The sequence below is a fragment of the Arachis stenosperma genome, chromosome 7 (assembly GCF_014773155.1).
Source record: "Arachis stenosperma cultivar V10309 chromosome 7, arast.V10309.gnm1.PFL2, whole genome shotgun sequence".
In the NCBI taxonomy this organism is placed as follows: domain Eukaryota; kingdom Viridiplantae; phylum Streptophyta; class Magnoliopsida; order Fabales; family Fabaceae; genus Arachis; species Arachis stenosperma.
This window is the reverse complement of record NC_080383.1, coordinates 33,336,114-33,359,229: the sequence shown is the minus strand read 5'-3', so window position 1 is coordinate 33,359,229 and position 23,116 is coordinate 33,336,114. Positions and strand designations below refer to the sequence as shown.

The following is a 23,116-nucleotide window of genomic DNA, read 5'->3' as shown; positions in this document are numbered from 1 at the left end:
TCGCCATTGGGGCAAACCAAGGAAAGCTCTCTGACACAGCATGCAAGCTATCCAATGGGAATGAGTCATTGATCAGAAATGGATCAGATTTTAAATTCTCAAGGCGGCTTAAATGATCTACAACCAAGTTTTGAGATCCATTCCAGTCTCTAATCTCAATGTCGAATTCTTGCAAAAGTAAGATCCAACGTATGAGTCTAGGTTTTGACTCATTCTTTGACAATAAGTATTTCAAAGCTGCATGATCCATGTATACTACTATCTTTGATCCTAGCAAATAAGATCTGAATTTATCTAAAGCATGAATAATAGCTACGAGTTCCTTTTCAGTAGTGGTATAGTTGGATTGTGCTGCATCAAGTGTTTTGGAAGAGTATGCAATGACATAAGGGAGTTTACCATCGCGCTATGCAAGCGCGGCACCTATAGCTTGGATTGACGCATCGCACATTATCTCAAATGGCAACGTCCAGTTGGGGCCTCGCACAATCAGTGCTGTGGTAAGGGCTCTCCTTAGCTCTTCAAAAGCTTTCACACATTCACTATCAAACTCAAAGTCCACATCTTTTTGGAGTAGGCATGACAATTGCAAAGCAATCTTGCTGAAATCTTTGATAAAGCGCCTATAGAATCCTGCATGTCCTAAAAACAAGCGGACTTCCCTCACAGATGAGGGGTGAGGTAAAGTGGTGATAACATCGACCTTGGTCGAGTCTACAAAAATTCCTTCATGAGATACTACAGGTCCCAACACCATACCTTATCTTACCATAAAATGACATTTTTCAAAATTTAAGACAAAGTTGGTGTCAACACATCTAGCTAAGACCTTGGCCAAGTTCTCTAAGCAAAAATCAAATGAAGTTTCATAAACACTGAAGTCATCCATAAAGACTTCCAGACAATTCTCCATTAGATCGGAAAAGACACTCGTCATACACCGCTGAAAAGTAGCAGGTGCATTGCATAGTCCGAATGGCATCCTTTTATAGGCAAAGGTGCCAAACGGACAAGTAAATGTGGTCTTTTCCTGATCTTCAGGAGCAATATAAATCTGAAAGTAGCCAGTGAATCCATCAAGGAAGCAGTAGTGAGATTTACCCGACAAACGGTCCAACATCTGATCGATTAAGGGCAAAGGGTAGTGGTCCTTCCTTGTAGCGGTATTCAACCTTCTATAGTCGATACACACTCGCCATGCATTTTGTACTCTCTTGGTGACCACTTCACCATCATCCTTTGTAACCGCAGTGATGCCTGATTTCTTAGGAACAACTTGGACCGGGCTCACCCACTCACTGTCAGAAATCGGGTATATAATACCCGCATCGAGTAGCCTGGTGACCTCCTTCTTTACCACATCGAGGATGGTTGGGTTGAGCCTCCTTTGCGGTTGCCTAACCGGCCTGGCTCCCTCTTGGAGAAATATACGATGCATGCACTTGCGAGGGTCAATCCCCACAATATCGGCTAAGCTCCAACCAATTGCCTTATTGTACTTTCTGAGAACATCTAGAAGCTTTTCTTGTTCTTCACTAGAAAGCTCACTAGCAATAATGACCGAAAACTTTTGGTTGTCCTCTAAGAAGGCATACTTCAAATGAGATGGGAGTGGCTTCAATTCGCTCTTTGCCTCAAGCTGAGGTTCCTTTTTGTCAAGCTCACAGAGTTCATTCTCAACAACTTTCTCATGTTCACCCTCTTGGTCATCCGTCTCTTCAACAATATGGTAGCACAACTTGTTATGGTATTCTTCTTGCACTTCCGCTACCACTTCATCAATTACATCACATCGGAGAACGGAATGCTCTTCGGGAGGATACTTCATGGCTTCTTCTAAATTGAACTTGATAGTCTTGTCTCTAACCTCAAAGGAATATGTGCCGGTGAAGGCATCTAACTTGAATTTAGAGGTCTTAAGGAAGGGTCTACCAAGTAGAACGGAGGATGAGCTTCTATTTTCTGTTGGAGGCATTTCAAGGATGTAAAAGTCAACCGAAAAGATCAAATCCTTGATCGCCACAAGTACATCTTCGGCTATTTCTGTTACCATGATCACACTTTTATGGGCCAAGGCAAACCTCACCGCCGACTTCTTTAATGGAGCTAAATTCAACCGCACAAAGGTAAAAAGCGGCATGATGCTTACACAAGCTCCAAGATCACACATACAATCATGAAAAGTGTGTCCACTAATACAACAAGACACCAAACAAGGCCCAGGGTCACTACATTTCTTTGGAATAGGTTCCATCAAGGAAGAAATTGAACTACCCAAGGATAATATCTCCAATTCTCCTATCCTATCCTTGTGTGTGCATAAGTCTTTCAAGAATTTTGCATACTTTGGAATTTGTTGAATAGCATCAAGAAGTGGTATGGTTACCTCAACCTTCTTGAACACTTGAAGCATGTTCAAATCAAATTCCGGTATCTTCTTTGCTTTCTTCACCATGGAAGGAAATGGAATAGGGATGGACTCATCCACTAGAGCTTTCCTCTTGGGTTTCTTGAGGTTTACTCCTTCTTCCTCATGCCTCTTGTCTACCTCCCCCTTTTCAAATGAAGCTTCAACAATCACTTCTTCCTCATGAATGTCCTCCAAGACCCTTGGAGGTATCTCCTCCAATGTAGTTCCCGACCGTAGGGTGATGGCGTTGAGACCGCCCTTTGGGTTTGGTTGGGGTTGGGATGGAAGGTTAGAAGAACTTGAGTGTTGGTTGATGAGCGAATAATTTATACGCTTTTTGGCATTGTTTTTATATAGTTTTTAGTAAGTTTGAGCTACTTTTAGGGATGTTTTCCTTAGTTTTTATGTTAAATTCACATTTCTGGACTTTACTATGAGTTTGTGTGTTTTTCTGTGATTTCAGGTAAATTCTGACTGAAATTGAGGGATTTGAGCAAAACTCTGAAGAAGGCTGACAAAAGGACTGCTGATGCTGTTGGAATCTGACCTCCCTGCACTCGAAATGGATTTTCTGGAGCTACAGACCTCCAATTGGCACGCTCTCAACGGCGTTGGAAAGTAGACATCCAGGGCTTTCCAGCAATATATAATAGTCCATACTTTATTCGAAGATTGATGACGTAACTTGGCGTTAAACGCCAAGTTCATGCTGCTGTCTGGAGTAAAACGCCAGAAAAACGTCATGATCCGGAGTCAAACGCCCAAAACACGTCATAACCTGAAGTTTGACGCCAAGAAATGCCTCTACACGTGGATTGATCAAGCTCAGCCCAAAACACACCAAGTGGGCCCCGGAAGTGGATTTATGCATCAATTACTTACTCATGTAAACCCTAGTAGCTAGTCTAGTATATATAGGACATTTATCTATTGTATTAGACATCTTTTGACCACTTTAAGTCTCTAATCATTCGGTCACTTGATCGTGGAGAGGGCTGGCCATTCGGCCATGCCTGAACCTTCTTTTACTTATGTATTTTCAACGGTGGAGTTTCTGCACACCATAGATTAAGGGTGTGGAGCTCTGCTGTACCTCAAAGATTAATGAAGTTCTATTTTCTTTTATTCAATTCTCTATCTTATTCTTATTCCAAGATATTCATTCGTACTCAAGAACATGATGAATGATGATGAGTTAGATAACCCTCATTATTATTCTCACTGATGAACGCGCGTGATTGACAACCACTTCCGTTCTACATGCAACAAAGCTTGAATGTGTATCTCTGAGATTCCCCAACAGAATCTTCGTGGTATAAGCTAGATAGATGGCGGCATTCATCTGGATCCGGAAAGTCCAACCTTGTCTGTGGTGTTCCGAGTAGGATCCTGGGAATCCGGAAAGTCTCACCTTGTCTGTGGTATTCCGAGTAGGATTCCGTTCATGAATGACTGTGACGTGCTTCAAACTTTAACCTGCTGGGCGTTAGTGACAAACGCAAAAGAGGGATTCTATTCCAGTAGGAGCGGGAACCAACCGGTGATTGGCCGTACTGTGACAGAGTGCGTGCATTAGCTTTCACTGCGAGGATGGGATGTAGCTATCAACCATGGGTGATGCCTCCAGACTGGTTAGCTGTGCGAGTGACAGCCGTACAGGTTATTTCCCCGAGAGGAATGAAAGTAGCCACAGCTGATAGTGAACCCCTATACAAAGCTTGCCATGGAGAGGAGTAAGAAGGATTGAGTAGAAGCAATGGGATAGCAGGCGTCCGAGAGCTCTACAGCATCTCCATTCCGCTTATCTGAAATTCCTACCAATGAATCTGCATAAGTATCTCTATCCCTTTTATTATTCCTTTTTATTAGAACAATCCAATTATCACTATTACAAATGTTCAATCCGCCTAACTAAGATTTGCAAGGTGACCATAGCTTGCTTCATACCAACAATCTCTGTGGATTCGACCCTTACTCACGTAAGGTTATTACTTGGACGACCCAGTACACTTGCTGGTTAGTTGAACGGAGTTGTGAAAATAAACAGTGCCCTAAGAGTAAAATCATACAAGACCAAAAAGTCAAATCAAATAACAAGTGATCACAATTTCGTCCACCAAGTTTTTGGCGCCGTTGCCGGGGAACAATCAATTTCGAACAACAATTTCACAATTGTTTCCAGACCACAATGGTGCCAAGTTTTAATCCGGCAACAACACCAAGTTTTTGGCGCCGTTGCCGGGGAACAATCAATTTCGAACAACAATTTCACAATTGTTTCCAGACCACAATGGTGCCAAGTTTTAATCCGGCAACAACACCAAGTTTTTGGCGCCGTTGCCGGGGATTGTTCGAGTATGGACAACTGACGGTTCATCTTGTTGCTCAGATTAGGTAATTTTCTTTTCAAAAATCTTTTTCAAAATTTTTCTTTTTAATTTTCGTTTTTCTTCACATTATTTTCGAAAATAATTAATAAAAATACAAAAAAATTAGAAAATCATAAAAACCAAAAATATTTTGTGTTTCTTGTTTGAGTCTTGAGTCAATTTTTAAGTGTGGTGTCAATTGCATGCTTTTAAAAATTTTTTCTTGCATTTTTCGAAAATCCCATGCATTCATAGTGTTCTTCATGATCTTCAAGTTGTTCTTGATAAGTCCTCTTGTTTGATCTTGATGTTTTCTTGTTTTGTGTTGTTTGTTGTTTTTCATGTGCATTTTTGCATTCATGTTTTCCATGCATTAAAGATTTCTAAGTTTGGTGTCTTGCATATTTTCTTTGCATCAAAAATTTTTCAAAATCATGTTCTTGATGTTCATCATGATCTTCAAAGTGTTCTTGGTGTTCATCTTGACATTCATAGCATTCTTGCATGCATCTTGTGTCTTGATCCAAAATTTTCATGTTTTGGGTCATTTTTGTGTTTTTCTTTAAAAATTCAAAAATCAAAAAAATATCTTTTCCTTATTTCCCTCCAAATTTTCAAAATTTTGGGTTGACTTGGTCAAAAAATTTTCAAAATTAGTTGTTTCTTACAAGTCAAGTCAAAATTTCAATTTTAAAAATCTTATCTTTTCAAAATCTTTTTCAAAATCATATCTTTCTCAAAATTTTTTATTTATTTTCGAAAATTTCAAAAATATTTTTTCAAAATATTTTCAAAATCTTTTTCTTATCTTTATATGTAATTTTCGAAAATTCACTAATAATTAATGTGATTGGTTCAAAAATTTGAAGTTTGTTACTTTCTTGTTAAGAAAGGTTCAATCTTTAAATTCTAGAAGCTTATCTTGTAGTTTCTTGTTAGTTAAGTAATTTTTAAAATTAAATCTTTTTCAAATATCTTTTTCAAATTTATCTTATCTTTTATCTTATCTTTTTCAGAAATTTATCTTTTTCAAAATTTGATTTCAAAATATCTTATCTAACTTACTATCTTCTTATCTTTTTCAAATTTGATTTCAAATCTTTTTCAATTAACTAACTAACTTTTTGTTTGTTTCTTATCTTTTTCAAAACCACCTAACTACTTTTCTCTTTCCTATTTTCGAAAATAACTCTCTCTTTTTCAAAAATTCTTTTTAATTAATTAATTGTTTCATGTTTTAATTTTAATTACATTTTATCTCTAATTTTCGAAAATCACTAACCCCTTTTCAAAAATTATTTTCGAATTTTCTTTTCTCTTTTCTTATCCTATTTAATTATTTAATTACTAACACTTCTCTTCACCTCTCTTCATCCAAAATCCGATTCCATCCCTCTTCTTCTACCCCTTTCTTTTTCTACTAACATAAAGGAATCTCTATACTGTGACATAGAGGATTCCTCTTCTTTTCTTGTTTTCTTCTCTTTCATATGAGCAGGAACAGGGATAAAGGCACTCTTGTTGAAATTGATCCAGAACCTGAAAGGACTCTGAAGAGAAAATTAAGAGAAGCTAAAATACAACAATCCAGAAACAACCTTTCAGAAACACTAGCACAAGAGGTGATGGCCGAAAATAATAATAATGATGCAAGGAGAATGCTTGGTGACTTCACTAAGCCAACATCCAAGTTTGATGGAAGAAGCATCTCCATTCCTGCCATTGGAGCCAATAACTTTGAGCTTAAGCCTCAACTAGTTGCTTTAATGCAACAAAACTGCAAGTTTTATGGACTTCCATCTGAAGATCCTTACCAGTTTTTAACTGAGTTCTTGCAGATCTGTGACACTGTAAAGACAAATGGAGTTAATCCTGAAGTCTACAGACTCTTGCTTTTCCCTTTTGCTGTAAGAGACAGAGCTAGAGTATGGTTGGATTCTCAACCCAAGGATAGCCTGGACTCATGGGATAAGCTTGTCACTGCATTTTTAGACAAGTTCTTTCCTCCTCAAAAGCTGAGCAAGCTGAGAGTGGATGTTCAAACCTTCAAACAAAAAGATGGTGAATCCCTCTATGAAGCTTGGGAAAGATACAAGCAGCTGACTAAAAGATGTCCATCTGACATGTTTTCAGAATGGACCATATTAGATATATTCTATTATGGTCTCTCTGAATTTTCGAAAATGTCATTGGACCATTCTGCAGGTGGATCTATTCACCTGAAGAAAACGCCTGAAGAGGCTCAAGAACTCATTGACATGGTTGCAAACAACCAGTTCATGTATACTTCTGAGAGGAATTCCGTGAACAATGGGGTACCTCAGAAGAAAGGAGTTCTTGAAATTGATGCTCTGAATGCCATATTGGCTCAGAACAAAGTGTTGACTCAACAGGTCAACATGATCTCTCAAAATCTGAATGGATTGCAACATGCATCCAACAGTACTAGAGAGGCAGCTTCTGAAGAAGCTTATGATCCTGAGAACCCTGCCATGGCAGAGGTTAATTACTTAGGTGAACCTTATGGAAACACCTATAACTCATCATGGAGAAATCATCCAAATTTCTCCTGGAAGGATCAACAAAAACCCCATCAAGGTTTTAACAATGGTGGACGTGCAAGGCTGAATAATAGTAAGCCATATCCATCATCTTCTCAGCAACAGACAGAGAACTCTGAACAAAATAATTCTAATTTAGCCAATATAGTCTCTGATCTGTCAAAGGCCACTTTCAGTTTCATGAATGAAACCAGATCTTCCATCAGAAATCTGGAAGCACAAGTGGGTCAGCTGAGTAAGAAAGTTATTGAAACCCCTCCCAGTACTCTCCCAAGCAATACTGAAGAAAATCCAAAAGGAGAGTGCAAGGCCATTGATTTAATCAAAGAGGCCGAATGCACTAGGGAGGAGGAGGACGAAAATCCTAATGAGGAAGACCTCCTGGGACGTCCCTTAAGCAAGAAGGAGTTTCCTATTAAGGATCCAAAGGAATCTGAGGCTCATCTAGAGACCATAGAGATTCCATTAAACCTCCTTCTGCCATTCATGAGCTCTGAAGACTATTCATCCTCAGAAGAGGATGAAGATGTGACTGGAGAGCAAGCTGCTCTATATTTGGGAGCTATCATGAAGCTGAATGCCAAGCTGTTTGGTAATGAGACTTGGGAAAGTAAACCTCCCTTGCTCATTAGTGAACTAGATACTTGGATTCAGAAAACTCTACCTCAAAAGAAACAAGATCCTGGCAAGTTCTTAATACCTTGTACCATTGGCACCATGAGCTTTGAAAAAGCTCTATGTGACCTGGGGTCAGGGATAAATCTTATGCCACTCTCTGTAATGGAGAAGATGGGGATCATTGAGGTACAACCTGCCTTGTTCTCATTACAATTGGCAGATAAGTCCATAAGACAAGCTTATGGGTTAGTAGAGGACGTGCTAGTAAAGGTTGAAGGCCTTTACATCCCTACTGATTTCATAATCCTAGACACTAGGAAGGAAGATGATGAATGCATCATCCTAGGAAGACCTTTCCTAGCCACAGCAGGAGCTGTGATAGATGTCAACAGAGGTGAATTAGTCCTTCAATTGAATGGAGAATATCTTGTGTTTCAAGCACATGGCTATCCCTCTGTGACAAAAGAGAGCAAGCATGAAGAGCTTCTCTCAGTTCAGAGTCAAGAAGAGCCCACACAGTCAAACTCTAAGTTTGGTGTTGTGAGGCCACAACCAAACTCTAAGTTTGGTGTCCAAACCCCATATCCAAACTCTAAGTTTGGTGTTGGGAATACCACACTTAAATTGACCTGATCACCTTGTGGCTCCATGAGAGCCACTGTCAAGCTATTGACATTAAAGAAGCGCTTGTTGGGAGGCAACCCAATTTTATTCATCTAATTTTATTTTATTTTGTTTCTTTGTTATTTTTGTGTTTTATTAGGTACATGATCATGAGGAGTCACGAAAAAATCAAAAAATTAAAAACAGAGTCAAAAACAGAAGAAAAAAATTTTTCACCCTGGAGGACGCACGGGTTGGCGTTCAACGCCCAGAAGGTGCATCTGGCCGGCGTTCAACGCCAGAACAGAGCACCATTCTGGCGCTGAACGCCCAAAACAAGCAACAACCTGGCGTTTAACGCCAGGATGCGCACACAGAGGACAATCTGGCGCTGAACGCCAGAAACAAGCATGAAACTGGCGTTCAACGCCAGAAACATGCATAACATGGGCGTTTAAGGCGTTTGAACGCCAGAATGATGCATGAAGGCATGTTACATGCCTATATGGTGAAGGAATGGAATTCCTTGACACCTCAGGATCTGTGGACCCCACAGGATCCCCACCTCAGGATCTGTGGACCCCACAGGATCCCCACCTAACATATTCATACCTTACCTCCTAATCCTAGTTTTTGTGAATGTGATTACTCTTCCCCATATCACACTTCCCAAAAACCTTCACCAATCACCTCAATTCCTCTTCCCAACTTCCCCATTCACCATTCACATCAACCCCTCTTCCCCATACACCCCACCTACCCCCACTACTTTCAAATTCAATTTCCCACCCTTTCCCACCCAATATGGCCGAACCTATACCCTCCCCTCTCCCTATAAATACCCTTCTTTTCTTTTACATTTCCACACAACTCAAACCCACATTCTCCAACATGGCCGAACCCTCTCTACCATATTTTCTTCTTCTTCTTCTACTCTTCTTTTCTTTTTGCTTGGGGACAAGCAAATTTTTAAGTTTGGTGTGGTAAAAAAGCCTAAGCTTTTGTTTTTCATTCACCATCAATGGCACCCAAGACCGGAGTCTCCTCAAGAAAAGGAAAAGGGAAGGCAAAAGCTTCCACCTCCGAGTCATGGGAGAAGGAGAGATTCATCTCCAAGATCCACCAAGACCACTTCTATGATGTTGTGGCAAAGAAGAAAGTGATCCATGAGGTCCCTTTCAAACTCAAGAAGAATGAGTATCCGGAAATCCGACTTGAAATTCAAAGAAGAGGTTGGGAAGTCATAGCCAACCCCATACAACAAGTTGGAATTTTAATGGTTCAAGAGTTCTATGCCAATGCATGGATCACTAGAAACCATGACCAAGGTATGAACCCAAGTCCGAAAAACTATATCACCATGGTTAGGGGGAAATACTTGGATTTTAGTCCGGAGAATGTGAGGTTGGCGTTTCATTTGCCTATGATGCAAGGTGATGAACACCCCTACACAAGAAGGGTCAACTTTAACCAAAGGTTGGACCAAGTCCTTACGGACATATGTGTGGAAGGCGCCCAATGGAGAGTAGACTCCAAAGGCAAGCCAGTCCAACTAAGAAGACTGGACCTCAAGCCTGTAGCTAGAGGATGGTTGGAGTTCATTCAAAGATCCATCATCCCTACAAGCAACCGATCTGAAGTTACTGTGGATCGGGCCATCATGGTTCATAGCATCATGATTGGTGAAGAAGTAGAGGTTCATGAAGTCATCTCCAATGAACTCTACAAAATAGCTGACAAGCCTTCATACATGGCACGGTTAGCCTTCCCCCACCTTATATGCCATCTATGTTACTCAGCTGAAGTTATCATAGAAGGAGATGTCTCCATTGAAGAAGACAAGCCCATTACCAAGAAAAAGAAGGAGCAAACAAGGGAAGCTCCTCACGGCCTCCAAGAAGAACATGAGGAAGTGCATCATCAACAAATGCCTCAAGGAATGCACTTTCCTCCCAACAACTATTGGGAGCAACTCAACACCTCCTTAGAGGATTTGAGTCATAATGTTGAACAACTAAGGGTGGAACATCATGAGCACTCCATCATTCTCCAAGAAATAAGAGAAGATCAAAGAGCAATGAGGGAGGAGCAACAAAGGCAAGGAAGGGACATAGAAGAGTTGAAGAACATCATTGGTCCTTCAAGAAGAAGACGCCACTAAGGTGGATTCATTCCTTGTTCTTTATCTCTTTCTGTTTTCGGTTTTTAATACTATGTTTATCTATGTTTTTGTGTCTCTATTTCATGATCATTAGTGTGTAACCATGCCTTAAAGCTATGAATAAAATCCATTAGTCCTTCACCTCTCTTAAAAGAAAAATGTTTTAATTCAAAAGAACAAGAAGTACATGAATTTCGAATTTATCCTTGAATTTAGTTTAATTATATTGATGTGGTGACAATACTCTTTGTTCTCTGAATGAATGCTTGAACAGTGCATATGTCTTTGGATCTTGTTGTTTATGAATGTTAAAATTGTTGGCTCTTGAAAGAATGATGAACAAAGAGAAATGTTATTGAGGATCTGAAAAATCATGAAATTGATTCTTGAAGCAAGAAAAAGCAGTGAAAAAGAAAGCTTGCGAAAAAAAAAATGGCGAAAAAAAAAAAAAAAAAAAAGGAGCAGTAGAAAAAGCCAATAGCCCTTAAAACCAAAAGGCAAGGGTAAAAAGGATCCAAGGCTTTGAGCATCAATGGATAGGAGGGCCCAAGGAAATTAAATCCAGGCCTAAGCGGCTAAACCAAGCTGTCCCTAACCATGTGCTTGTGTCATGAAGGTCCAAGTGAAAAGCTTGAGACTGAGTGGTTAAAGTCGTGATCCAAAGCAAAAGAGTGTGCTTAAGAGCTCTGGACACCACTAACTGGGGACTTTAGCAAAGCTAAGTCACAATCTGAAAAGGTTCACCCAGTTATGTGTCTGTGGCATTTGTGTATCCGGTGGTAATACTGGAAGACAAAGTGCTTAGGGCCACAGCCAAGACTCATAAGTAGCTGTGTTCAAGAATCAACATGCTTAACTAGGAAAGTCAATAACACTATCCGAAATTCTAAGTTCCTAGAGAAGCCAATCATTCATAAACTTCAAAGGAAAAAGTGAGATGCCAAAACTGTTCAGAAGCAAAAAGCTACAAGTCCCGCTCATGCAATTAAATTAATATTCATTGATATTTTGGACTTTATAGTATATTCTCTTCTTTTTATCCTATTTGATTTTCAGTTGCTTGGGGACAAGCAACAATTTAAGTTTGGTGTTGTGATGAGCGGATAATTTATACGCTTTTTGGCATTGTTTTTATATAGTTTTTAGTAAGTTTGAGCTACTTTTAGGGATGTTTTCCTTAGTTTTTATGTTAAATTCACATTTCTGGACTTTACTATGAGTTTGTGTGTTTTTCTGTGATTTCAGGTAAATTCTGACTGAAATTGAGGGATTTGAGCAAAACTCTGAAGAAGGCTGACAAAAGGACTGCTGATGCTGTTGGAATCTGACCTCCCTGCACTCGAAATGGATTTTCTGGAGCTACAGACCTCCAATTGGCACGCTCTCAACGGCGTTGGAAAGTAGACATCCAGGGCTTTCCAGCAATATATAATAGTCCATACTTTATTCGAAGATTGATGACGTAACTTGGCGTTAAACGCCAAGTTCATGCTGCTGTCTGGAGTAAAACGCCAGAAAAACGTCATGATCCGGAGTCAAACGCCCAAAACACGTCATAACCTGAAGTTTGACGCCAAGAAATGCCTCTACACGTGGATTGATCAAGCTCAGCCCAAACACACACCAAGTGGGCCCCGGAAGTGGATTTATGCATCAATTACTTACTCATGTAAACCCTAGTAGCTAGTCTAGTATATATAGGACATTTATCTATTGTATTAGACATCTTTTGACCACTTTAAGTCTCTAATCATTCGGTCACTTGATCGTGGAGAGGGCTGGCCATTCGGCCATGCCTGAACCTTCTTTTACTTATGTATTTTCAACGGTGGAGTTTCTGCACACCATAGATTAAGGGTGTGGAGCTCTGCTGTACCTCAAAGATTAATGAAGTTCTATTTTCTTTTATTCAATTCTCTATCTTATTCTTATTCCAAGATATTCATTCGTACTCAAGAACATGATGAATGATGATGAGTTAGATAACCCTCATTATTATTCTCACTGATGAACGCGCGTGATTGACAACCACTTCCGTTCTACATGCAACAAAGCTTGAATGTGTATCTCTGAGATTCCCCAACAGAATCTTCGTGGTATAAGCTAGATAGATGGCGGCATTCATCTGGATCCGGAAAGTCCAACCTTGTCTGTGGTGTTCCGAGTAGGATCCTGGGAATCCGGAAAGTCTCACCTTGTCTGTGGTATTCCGAGTAGGATTCCGTTCATGAATGACTGTGACGTGCTTCAAACTTTAACCTGCTGGGCGTTAGTGACAAACGCAAAAGAGGGATTCTATTCCAGTAGGAGCGGGAACCAACCGGTGATTGGCCGTACTGTGACAGAGTGCGTGCATTAGCTTTCACTGCGAGGATGGGATGTAGCTATCAACCATGGGTGATGCCTCCAGACTGGTTAGCTGTGCGAGTGACAGCCGTACAGGTTATTTCCCCGAGAGGAATGAAAGTAGCCACAGCTGATAGTGAACCCCTATACAAAGCTTGCCATGGAGAGGAGTAAGAAGGATTGAGTAGAAGCAATGGGATAGCAGGCGTCCGAGAGCTCTACAGCATCTCCATTCCGCTTATCTGAAATTCCTACCAATGAATCTGCATAAGTATCTCTATCCCTTTTATTATTCCTTTTTATTAGAACAATCCAATTATCACTATTACAAATGTTCAATCCGCCTAACTGAGATTTGCAAGGTGACCATAGCTTGCTTCATACCAACAATCTCTGTGGATTCGACCCTTACTCACGTAAGGTTATTACTTGGACGACCCAGTACACTTGCTGGTTAGTTGAACGGAGTTGTGAAAATAAACAGTGCCCTAAGAGTAAAATCATACAAGACCAAAAAGTCAAATCAAATAACAAGTGATCACAATTTCGTCCACCATTGGTTGGTGTTGTTAGAGGAGGACATGGACATCTTCGAAATCATGTCGGTAAGATTGGCCAATTGAGCACTCATGGCCTCGAATTGAGCCTTATAGCCCTCATCCCATTTATCCACAGCGGCTCTAAGCTCGTCAACTTGATTAGTGGGAGATGCCGAGGTTTGGTTAGATTGTTGTCTATGGTGTGGTGCTTGGTACTTGGTGTAGTTGTTTTGGTTTTGGTTGTGGTGATTTTGGTTGGCTTGGTAGTTGTTGTTGTTGTGGTGGTATTGAGATGAAGATTGGTTGTTGTTGTGATGAAAAGAAGAGTTGTTCCATCTTTGGTTTTGATTGCTCCCTTGTGCATTATCCCTCCACCCTTGATGTTGATTACTACCATGAGGGTAATGGTTTTGGCCTTGAGAAGGATAGGGTGGACGATTGTTGTAATTCACATTGGCCACTACAAGGGCATGTTCCTCTTGAATTTGATGGCATTGATCGGTGTAATATGTGGTGCTAGAGCACAAACCACAAATCCTAGGAAGGCCTTCAAGTTGAGCAACTGGAGGTGGGACTTGGACGGCTTGGATGGAGTAAAATTCCTTTTGATCATTTTGTATTTGCGTGAGGATGGTGGTCATATCCCCAAGTGCTTTGGTTAGGCTGGATTCGGAAGGGGACGGTTCTACCACACCCTCGAGAGGATTACTTCTCACCCTTCTATGTTGTGTAGCTTCGGCAACATCTTTTATCAAATTTCAAACTTCTTCCTCCGTCTTGTTTTTCGAAAGGGAACCACCGCTAGAAGCGGTGAGCAATCTTCTATCTTCCACACAAAGACCTCCGGTGAAGTAGCTAATGAGCAAGTGAGTGTTCATCCCATGGTGTGGACAAGATTCTAATAGCCTCTTGAACTGAGACCAATACTCGTATAAACTCTCTTGGTCTCTTTACATTATACCCGAAATCTCCTTCCGGATGTAGTCGGTCTTCTCCGGTGGGAAGAATTTATCTAGAAACTCTCTTCTCAAGAAATCCCAATTGGTAGCAATCTCATCCGGTAGCGAATAAAATCATGTCTTTGCTTGCGCTTCAAGAGAGAAAGGGAAGGCAAAAACCGTGATAGCCACCTCATCGGCTCCATGTCTTTGAGCCGTAGAACAAGCAACTTGAAAATTCTTTAGATATCGGATGTGGTCTTGACCCGGCAACCCATGATACTTAGGTAGTAGATTTATCAAGCTACTCTTCAATTCAAAATTTGGATCAAGGTTAGGATACATTGCTTGCAATGGTTGAAGTACAATATCCGAAGCTCCTTACTCATGTAAAGTGATCCGGCGTGGCTCCGCCATGTATGGTTCACCTGTAGGATGCAAAGATGTATTAGTAGTACCAACAGAAGAATAGGAAGTAGCGGACTCCAAGTCACTCTCGGTACTGTCTAGTGATTCGGTATGTTCCTCAAGAGAGGCCGAAGTACTAGCCGTATAGTCCAACCGCCATCTAGCTTGCCGAGTGTGTAACAAAGTTCTTTCAATCTCGAGATCAAAATCGGCTAAGCTAGAATTCGGTTGAGATCGAGTCATCAAACTTGAGAGTCATAGCACAAAAATAAAAGAAGCTAAACTATAGCTAAGTATTGAAAGCAAATAAACTATCTACAATATTCACATATTCACATAACCAATATCAAGGCATATGTTGCAACCATTCCCCGGCAACGGCGCCAAAAATTTGATCGGCACGGGAATTGCGTCGGAAGAGAACTTCTCAATGGAGTTGGGTTGCAAGTATAGCTCTACCAACAACAATTCTCGAGGATCAAATTTAGAAAGGAATTGGTTGTCACAAGTTCAACCCCAATAAAGTAACCAAAGTATTCAAACCTCGGGTCGTCTCACAAGGAATGGGCAAACATGTGCTTCAACATTGGTTAGAAATCCGGGGTTGTGAATCATGAGCAAGAAAGTAAACTAGGAATCTTAGCAAACAAGTAATCTAAAGTGCAGAGAACTAATTCAAATAACTAAGCAAGATGTGAGCAATTCCAAACTAAGAATACAACATTCAATATAATTCTACTCTCAACTAAACAATAACTATAACTAAGGCAAGACAATTAAGAATTTGGGTTTTCAAATATGAATAATAAAGGCAACTCTTGGCTAGGCATGGAAATTGGGGTCACTATCCTTGTCTAATAACCATATCTTGACAATTATGAGGAACCAAACCCATGAAGTCTACTTCTATATTGAAGTATGTTAAATGGTTTGGTCAACATCAACCCATAAGGTCTAACCTCACTACTAATTAACCTAGTAGTAGGCTAGTGTTAATGGTTATCAAATTGACCACTAGGGGTTCCCAAATCATCAAATCCATTAGACCCAATGACTCAAGTTTACCCAATTCCTTTGGCCTAGGCCAAGAGTAAAAAGAACTACTCCATAATCAAGGTAAATAATTCATCAAACACATGGTAAGCATTAACAAAAGACATGTTCAAATTACAATTAGATTGAAATTAACAAATACCAACTAACAAGTATCAACATACCACCACTCAAACAACACAATTAATCATAAAAATCATCAATGTAACATCAACAAAGCAAGATTCACAACATTCATGCAATAGGTATAAAGTAACAATTGACAAGAATTCATAAAACTAACACAAGATCTAAGGAAAATTATACTAAGGAATTCAAATTAAACCATCAAAACTAGTAATTAACAAGATCTAATTCAGAATTTAACAAGGGAAGATCAAATGAAAGCTAGATCTAGAGAGGAGCAAGAGTTTCTCTCTCTAGAAGGACAAAGAATCCCCAAAAACTAAAAAAATGTGTCTTAGTGTAAAATGATTGATCACCTCTTCTCCCTAGCATTCTTGGGTCTTTTTCCATGCAGAAATAGCTTGAAATTGGGCCTAATGAGCCTCAGAAATTACTAGGCACGATTTTCTTTAATGAGGTCACGTGCAGCTTCTCGCGCGTGCGCGCCATGCGTGCGCGTGCGCGCCATGCGTGCGTGTGCGCGTTGGTTGGAATTCTCTGGCCTGATGTGTCCATCCTTGCGCGCCGCTTCCAGCTATCCTCATCCATGCGTGCACGTGATGTGCGCGTGCGCGTCGGTGTTGCAGTTCCCAAAATCCAAATCTCCATGTTCCTTCCTCTTGTGCATGCTTTCTTTCTCTCTTCTAGGCCATTCTTACCCTATTAATTCTAAAATCACTCAACAAATATATCACGGCATCGAGTGGCAATAAAAGAGGATCAAAATATAGCAATTTTAAGACAAAATAAGCATGTTTTCTATCATGGAGCAATATTAGGAAGTGAACACAAAATCATGCATTTCTTGTGAATAAGTGCGAGAAATATTGACAAAAACTCCCAAATTAAGCACAAGATAAACCACAAAATTGGGGTTTATCACGGTACTGCCAGCTTAAGCACCGATATGCATTCTTACAAAAATCTTTCGCAAAAGATACATTTTTCAACTCAGAAAAATTCATTGAAATCAAATTTTACCTTTATATTTAAAAAAAATAATTTTATATTTTCGAACCCATTCTGTATAATTAAATTATTATTTTATTAAAACGATTTTACGTGAAAACTCTGGTTCTTACATCCTCCCATCCGATTTAGAAATTTTGTCTCCAAAATTTGAATTATTTTATTGCTCATAATAATATGATGTTTCTCTATCTCCAACTCGATTCATAAATTATTTATAGATCTTGTTAACACGTGTCTTAAAGATATATTTTAAAATATTAGAAAAAATATTTTAGTAGAAGTTATTAAAAAGATAAAATTTTTGTGTTTTTAATACATTTTGATACATAAAAAAATTTAAAAATCTTCTATTATTTTATTCTTAAAATATGTTCTTCAGACAAAAATTAACTAAATCTATTACTTTTTAGGCAAAGTTATTTATTTATTTAATGCATTTTTTTCAAAAAATTTAAGAAATGAGTAAAGTATTGTTTTTGTTTTCAATATTTATGGTAGGTTTTAAAGTTGTTCTTAAAGTTTAAATCATCCTATTTAAATCTCTAACGTTTCAAAATCGTCTCAGTGTCGTCCTGTCATTAGTAATCTATTAATAGAATTGATGATAGGACAACAATAAGACTATTTTGAAACGTTAAGAACTTAAAGAAGACAAAAATATTGGAGACAAAAATCATACATTATTCTTAAAAAAATTACCAAATCAAGTAAAATGATAGTGAGTTTTAACGGAATAAATTGCATAATCAATTTCAATTCAAGATTTTTATCCATGCTAGTAGATAAATTTTCAAGAAAGGAAAAAAAGAACATGTTATATATATAATAAAGTATAAATTATACTTTTTTATCTCTAATATATTGAACTTCTTTAATGATTAATTTAATTAAAATTTGTTTTTAACTTCTAAATAAATTTTAATTTTTTTTCCTTCAATAAGTTCAAATTTTTTTATAATAGATAATTATTCAATTTATTTTTTATTCATATCTAAATAAATTACTCTTAATCACATTTTTTTATTTTAAATAAATTTATGTAAAAAAATAATATTATTGAAGGATAAAATTAAAATTTATTTTAAAGTTAAAAAAATATTTATTTAAATTAAATATTAAAAAAGTTCGATATATTAGAGACAAAAAGATATAATTTATACTTTATTATATATGTATCATGCACTTTTTTAGATAAAAATTTTGAATTTATAATACAATTCATTCTGTTAAAATTTACTTTCATTTTACTTGATTTGATAATTCTTCTAAAAATAATATATTATTTTTATTCCTAACATTTTCGTCTCATTTAAGTGCCTAATATTTTAAAATCGTCTCAATTCATTTTGTTTTTAGTTGCTTTCGGAATCTCCTAACCTGACATATCAAAGACTAATTCATCGCAGATCTGAGTTCTATTTAAGGGTCTTATCTATCGCTGGTCAATAGGTTATTACATGCACAAGACAGAATTTAAACACCAACAGTAAACTGACCACTCGACCAACCCAAATTAATTTTTTACTCTTTACTTTGTTTTGGGTGATATACTCTTTACTTTTTCTTTGGTAATGATATACTCTTTACTTTACTCAAAAAATAAAATATTATTTTTGTCCCAACATTTGGAGTAAATTCCAAAATTGTCCCTAACATTTTAATCGTGTCCTATTTAAGTTCTTAACGTTTTAAAATTAACTCAATGTTGTCCTACCGTTAGAAATCTGTTAACAGAATTGACGACGGAACAAAATTAAGGCGATTTTGAAACGTTAAGAACTTAAATAGGACGAAAACATTGGAGACAAAAACGATACATAGAAATAAATTTTAATTTTATCTTTTAATAATATCAATTTTTTACTATACATAGTATTTAATTATTTTTTTAATCACATCTAAGTAAATTACACTTAATCACATTACTTTCATTCTAAATAATTTTTTTATAATTTTACACTTAAACTAATGTAATTTTTTTATAAATAAATAAATTTTATACTTTTATTCTAAATAAATAATATAATGAGATTAGAATGAAAGTATAAAATTATAAAAAAATTATAAGTAATATGATTAAGTAATGAAAATAAAGTTATATTATTTTAAGTATAAAATAATAAAAATTTAATTTATTTAAAATGAAAGTAATATGATTAACAGTAATTTATCTAGATGTGATTAAAAAATAATTAAATACTATATACAGTAAAAAATTAATATTATTAAAAAATAAAATTAAAATTTATTTTTATGTATTGTTTTTGTTCTAATATTTTTATTTTATTTAAATCCTAATATTTTAAAATCATCCAATTTTATCGTGCTAACGGATTCTTATTAACATCGAATTTTAAAATATTAAAAACTTAAATATGACATTGAAATGTTAGACACAACTTTATAACTTACCCTGGCATAAAACCCGATACTTTACATTACTCTTTGATAGACCAACGTGATCATCTGGTAAAAAAAGAGGGCATTTGCACCGTCAGGCCCAAAAAACCCCATTGAAAAACCCAAGTGCTGATCCATTACTTCAACGACTCGGCAGCTGAGACGTGAAACGGTTTGGAGAAAAATGAAGGCGGAGAAGGGAGTTGAATCGGTGCTGCAGCATCAGCTAAGCCAACAAGAATCAGAAGCCTTATCGCGACTTCAATCTCTTCCTTCAATAAGCCCCGGCGATAGCAGCACCTTCTACGAACACTTCATCCTCCGAGGCATCCGCGTTGACCGAGTACAACCCGGTCTCGTTTCTTGCTCCTTCAAAGTCCCCCCTCGCCTCACTGTAACTAACTTCCACACCCTTAATCATCACTTTTCTTCTTCTTCTTGTTATTATTACTTTCTTTCTTGTTTGATCGTACTTTTTTTATTTAAAAAAAGGTAAAGTACTCACCGTTTGGGGAATCTTATTTTGGTTCGTAACATTTCAATCGTTTGATTTTATTCTAAAATGTTTAAAATGAAATTTATCCTACCGTCAAATTCTTTACTAACAATTAACAGGATCGATGTACTGTTAATAAAATTTTTATTAAAGTTAGTTTGCTCAACCCTTTTTCTTCCTTTACCTTTTTAACAAACCCAAATAATATTTTTTTACTCTTTTTTTTTATTCTCTCATTTATACTATTAGTTCTTCAAGAGGAGTTTGAGGAACAAGAAGAATGGAGTAGAAAAATAGTTTCAACTTATTGAAAAGGTGAAGATGGGTGAGGAAAATTAAGTAATTGTAGTTTTAACAAAAACATTATTCATAGTATATCAATTTCGTTAAGTGTTAGTGAAGGATTTGATGGTGGGATAATATTAATGGCATTAAATATTTTAGAATAAAAATAGGATGATTAAAACGTTAGGGATCAAAGTAGGATTTCCTTTAAATTTTAGAGACTAAAATAATACTTTACCCTTTTAAAAGATTTGTAATGTTGCTCAAGCCCTATCTTAATCTTTTATTAGTTTTTATGAAGTGAGTCCTTTTATAATTTGGATTTTAAAGTATATTGTTACTTGATAATCGTTAATAGTATTCAATGCTTAGTGCCTATGCAATAATCACACATGAAGAGTACCTGATTGTGCATTCTACCGTAAGATTAGAGTTAGAATTTATGAGTACCGGAAATTGTTGATGCTATCTATCTTCACCTTTTCGTAAGAACTAATATGAAAATTGGTATGGATTCCATTCTTTGAAATGATGCCTGGACACTCTTTTTTAAACATATAATTTGAATACCTTTTTTTACCTTTTTGGTTTTTTAAAATACTACATCCACAACAAAATTCAGCCTAATTTGTTATAAATACATGTGTTGTTTTACTCATTTTCAATGTATATTTTATATTCTTACATGTATTTTATAGAATTGGCCAATTTGGTGGCTGATTTTTTGTGGACAAGTGGTATGTTGTTTTGCCGATACTTGAGTATTTTGTGATCTGTATGGATTGCTTCTGTTACAGGATGAGTCAGGTAAGTTGTGTAACTGCGCAATCGCGAATCTTGTTGATGAGGTGGGAGGAGCTGTGGTACATGTTGAGGGTCTCCCCATGAATGTTTCAGTAGACATGTCCATTTCTTTTCTTTCAACTGCTCGAGTTGATGTAAGTCTATAGCATCCTCTGTATTTATGTGCCTTTGATTCAATTTTGTGTAGTTCTTTGTTATGTTAATTTGCCAGTGTTGATATCGAAAGTGGCAGGAGATGGAGATTGAGTTATATCTATCAAACCTTGTATTCTAGATGCATAATTAATTTTGCCCGCATTGTAAGGTGAAAATTGAGAATTAAAAGTTACTATGCAAAGCGGGGTGCTCGGAATATTATGGTGAGATATGATTGGATTTAAAAGTTTGGTATAAACTAGGAAATTGTTGATTCCATCTAATGGGATAAGGCTTTTTTGTTGTTGGTTTAAACAATGGAATTATGTAACTGAATTCTATTTGGTTTCAAGTCTATGCAGTTAGTTAATTCCAAATCAAGGAAATCGATTCCAATTTTTAGTGAATTCAGTTCCATGGGTTCCCAAACTCTTTTTTGGATCAAACAGTGTATCTCTTATGTGGGAGAGAATTGTGAAAGTCCATGAGTTCCTACGTCCTACAATATTATTATTAAGACTTATAACTTATAGCCTGCATTATAATGCTTGTATTGATTTGCTATTGGACGTTCTGTGCAATTTGTTAGGGTTTATACAATCATACCTAGTACCTCAATTATTTGTTGCTGTGTATTGGTACCTGCTAATTGCTATAGAACCAGTTCATATTAAAAGTTTTTAGCTTTAGCCTCTATGCTTTTAACTTACAACCAGATTTTTTTACGCCACAAACTTTTATGCTTCTTGTCGTCTCTAGTTTTGCTGTGAGCACCAACGTGAATTCTTGCAATGTATCCTTTCATTTTCAGGGTGTAAGATATGCTTAAAACTGTTTTTGCATACAATATAAATGCTGTTTGATTATCTCTAATAGATATAACTTATTGCAGGATGAGCTAGAGATTACTTCGAAGCTGTTGGGAAGGAAAGGAGGTTATTCCGGAACGATCGTTCTCCTGAAAAATAAAGCAACTGGAGAGTTGATAGCAGAAGGTCGGCATTCTCTATTTGGTAGGCATAACAGCAAAATGTAATTCTGATATGGTGTATGTATGTATCAAGGTTTTCTTATGTGAACCTTTTGGGGATGTGTTGCTATTTATATAAGTTGTGATCTGTTGAATAATTAGTTTTACATGTTGTACATTAAAAAAGTAAAAAGAAGGAATTTCCCTCGTAATTCTACCCTATTGCTGCATGATATGTTTATAGAAAGTTTTACATGAGGAGTGATGATAGATGAGAATATTGACATATGTGCAGAAGAATAAGAAGCTCCACTTGGTTGGGGAATATATTGGACTTGTTTGGGTAAGCTTTTAAGAAAAGATTTTTTTTCGAGTTATCTTTTTTTAAAAGATCTTATAGAAAAGTAAAAGTAATTTTATGTTTGGATATCTCATGTAAAAAGGTCTTTTTATCTATCAATTATGTTTGGGTATAACAATATAAAAGTACTTTTTTGTTTATTTATTACATGAAAAATATCTTTTTTTTAAGGAAAAAAGATCTTTTAAAAAAAGATGTAAATTACAGCTTCTCAAAAAAGATCTTTTTTCTTTTATTTTACTAGTGCTTTTACTTTTACTACTAGAAATTTGCCAAACACGTTAAAACATAAAAAAAGATCTTCTTTTATCAAAAAAAAAAATTTTTTTAACAAAATAATGGCGTCCAAACATGTACATTATCTTGTAAAAGTTTCATATGACTGGGTTATGTGTAGATTTTTACCATTGATCTTGAAGGTACTGTGAGTGGTTTGATTGGTAAACTTCTACCTATGATATGAAATTTTTATATGAAAGTATCTATTTCCCTCCCCGAGTTTAAACATGAAAATTGGGGTGG

General features: G+C 36.8%; 2 protein-coding genes across 2 annotated transcripts; one reads left to right on the top strand and one right to left on the bottom strand.

Annotated features, from left to right (window-relative positions):
* Window positions 1-760: 760 nt before the first annotated feature.
* LOC130939676 (uncharacterized) lies at window positions 761-2,455 on the bottom strand. The gene has a single exon (XM_057867766.1). It carries the CDS (start codon window positions 2,453-2,455, stop codon window positions 761-763), a length of 1,695 nt encoding a protein of 564 aa, XP_057723749.1.
* Window positions 2,456-19,601: 17,146 nt separating this feature from the next.
* On the top strand, window positions 19,602-22,463 carry LOC130941291 (uncharacterized). The gene is made up of 3 exons (XM_057869736.1): window positions 19,602-19,937; window positions 21,122-21,262; window positions 22,156-22,463. The coding sequence occupies exons 1-3, from the start codon at window positions 19,728-19,730 to the stop codon at window positions 22,297-22,299; spliced, it is 495 nt and encodes a 164-aa protein (XP_057725719.1). The 5' UTR covers window positions 19,602-19,727; the 3' UTR covers window positions 22,300-22,463.
* Window positions 22,464-23,116: the final 653 nt, after the last annotated feature.

Coding starts and splice junctions, on each gene's coding strand:
- LOC130941291 (XM_057869736.1), top strand. CDS start 19,728: ATGAAGGCGGAGAAGGGAGTTGAATCGGTGCTGCAGCATCAGCTAAGC. Junction 19,938..21,121: donor AAGTCCCCCCTCGCCTCACT/GTAACTAACTTC, acceptor CTTCTGTTACAG/GATGAGTCAGGTAAGTTGTG. Junction 21,263..22,155: donor TTTCAACTGCTCGAGTTGAT/GTAAGTCTATAG, acceptor AACTTATTGCAG/GATGAGCTAGAGATTACTTC.
- LOC130939676 (XM_057867766.1), bottom strand. CDS start 2,455: ATGGTGAAGAAAGCAAAGAAGATACCGGAATTTGATTTGAACATGCTT.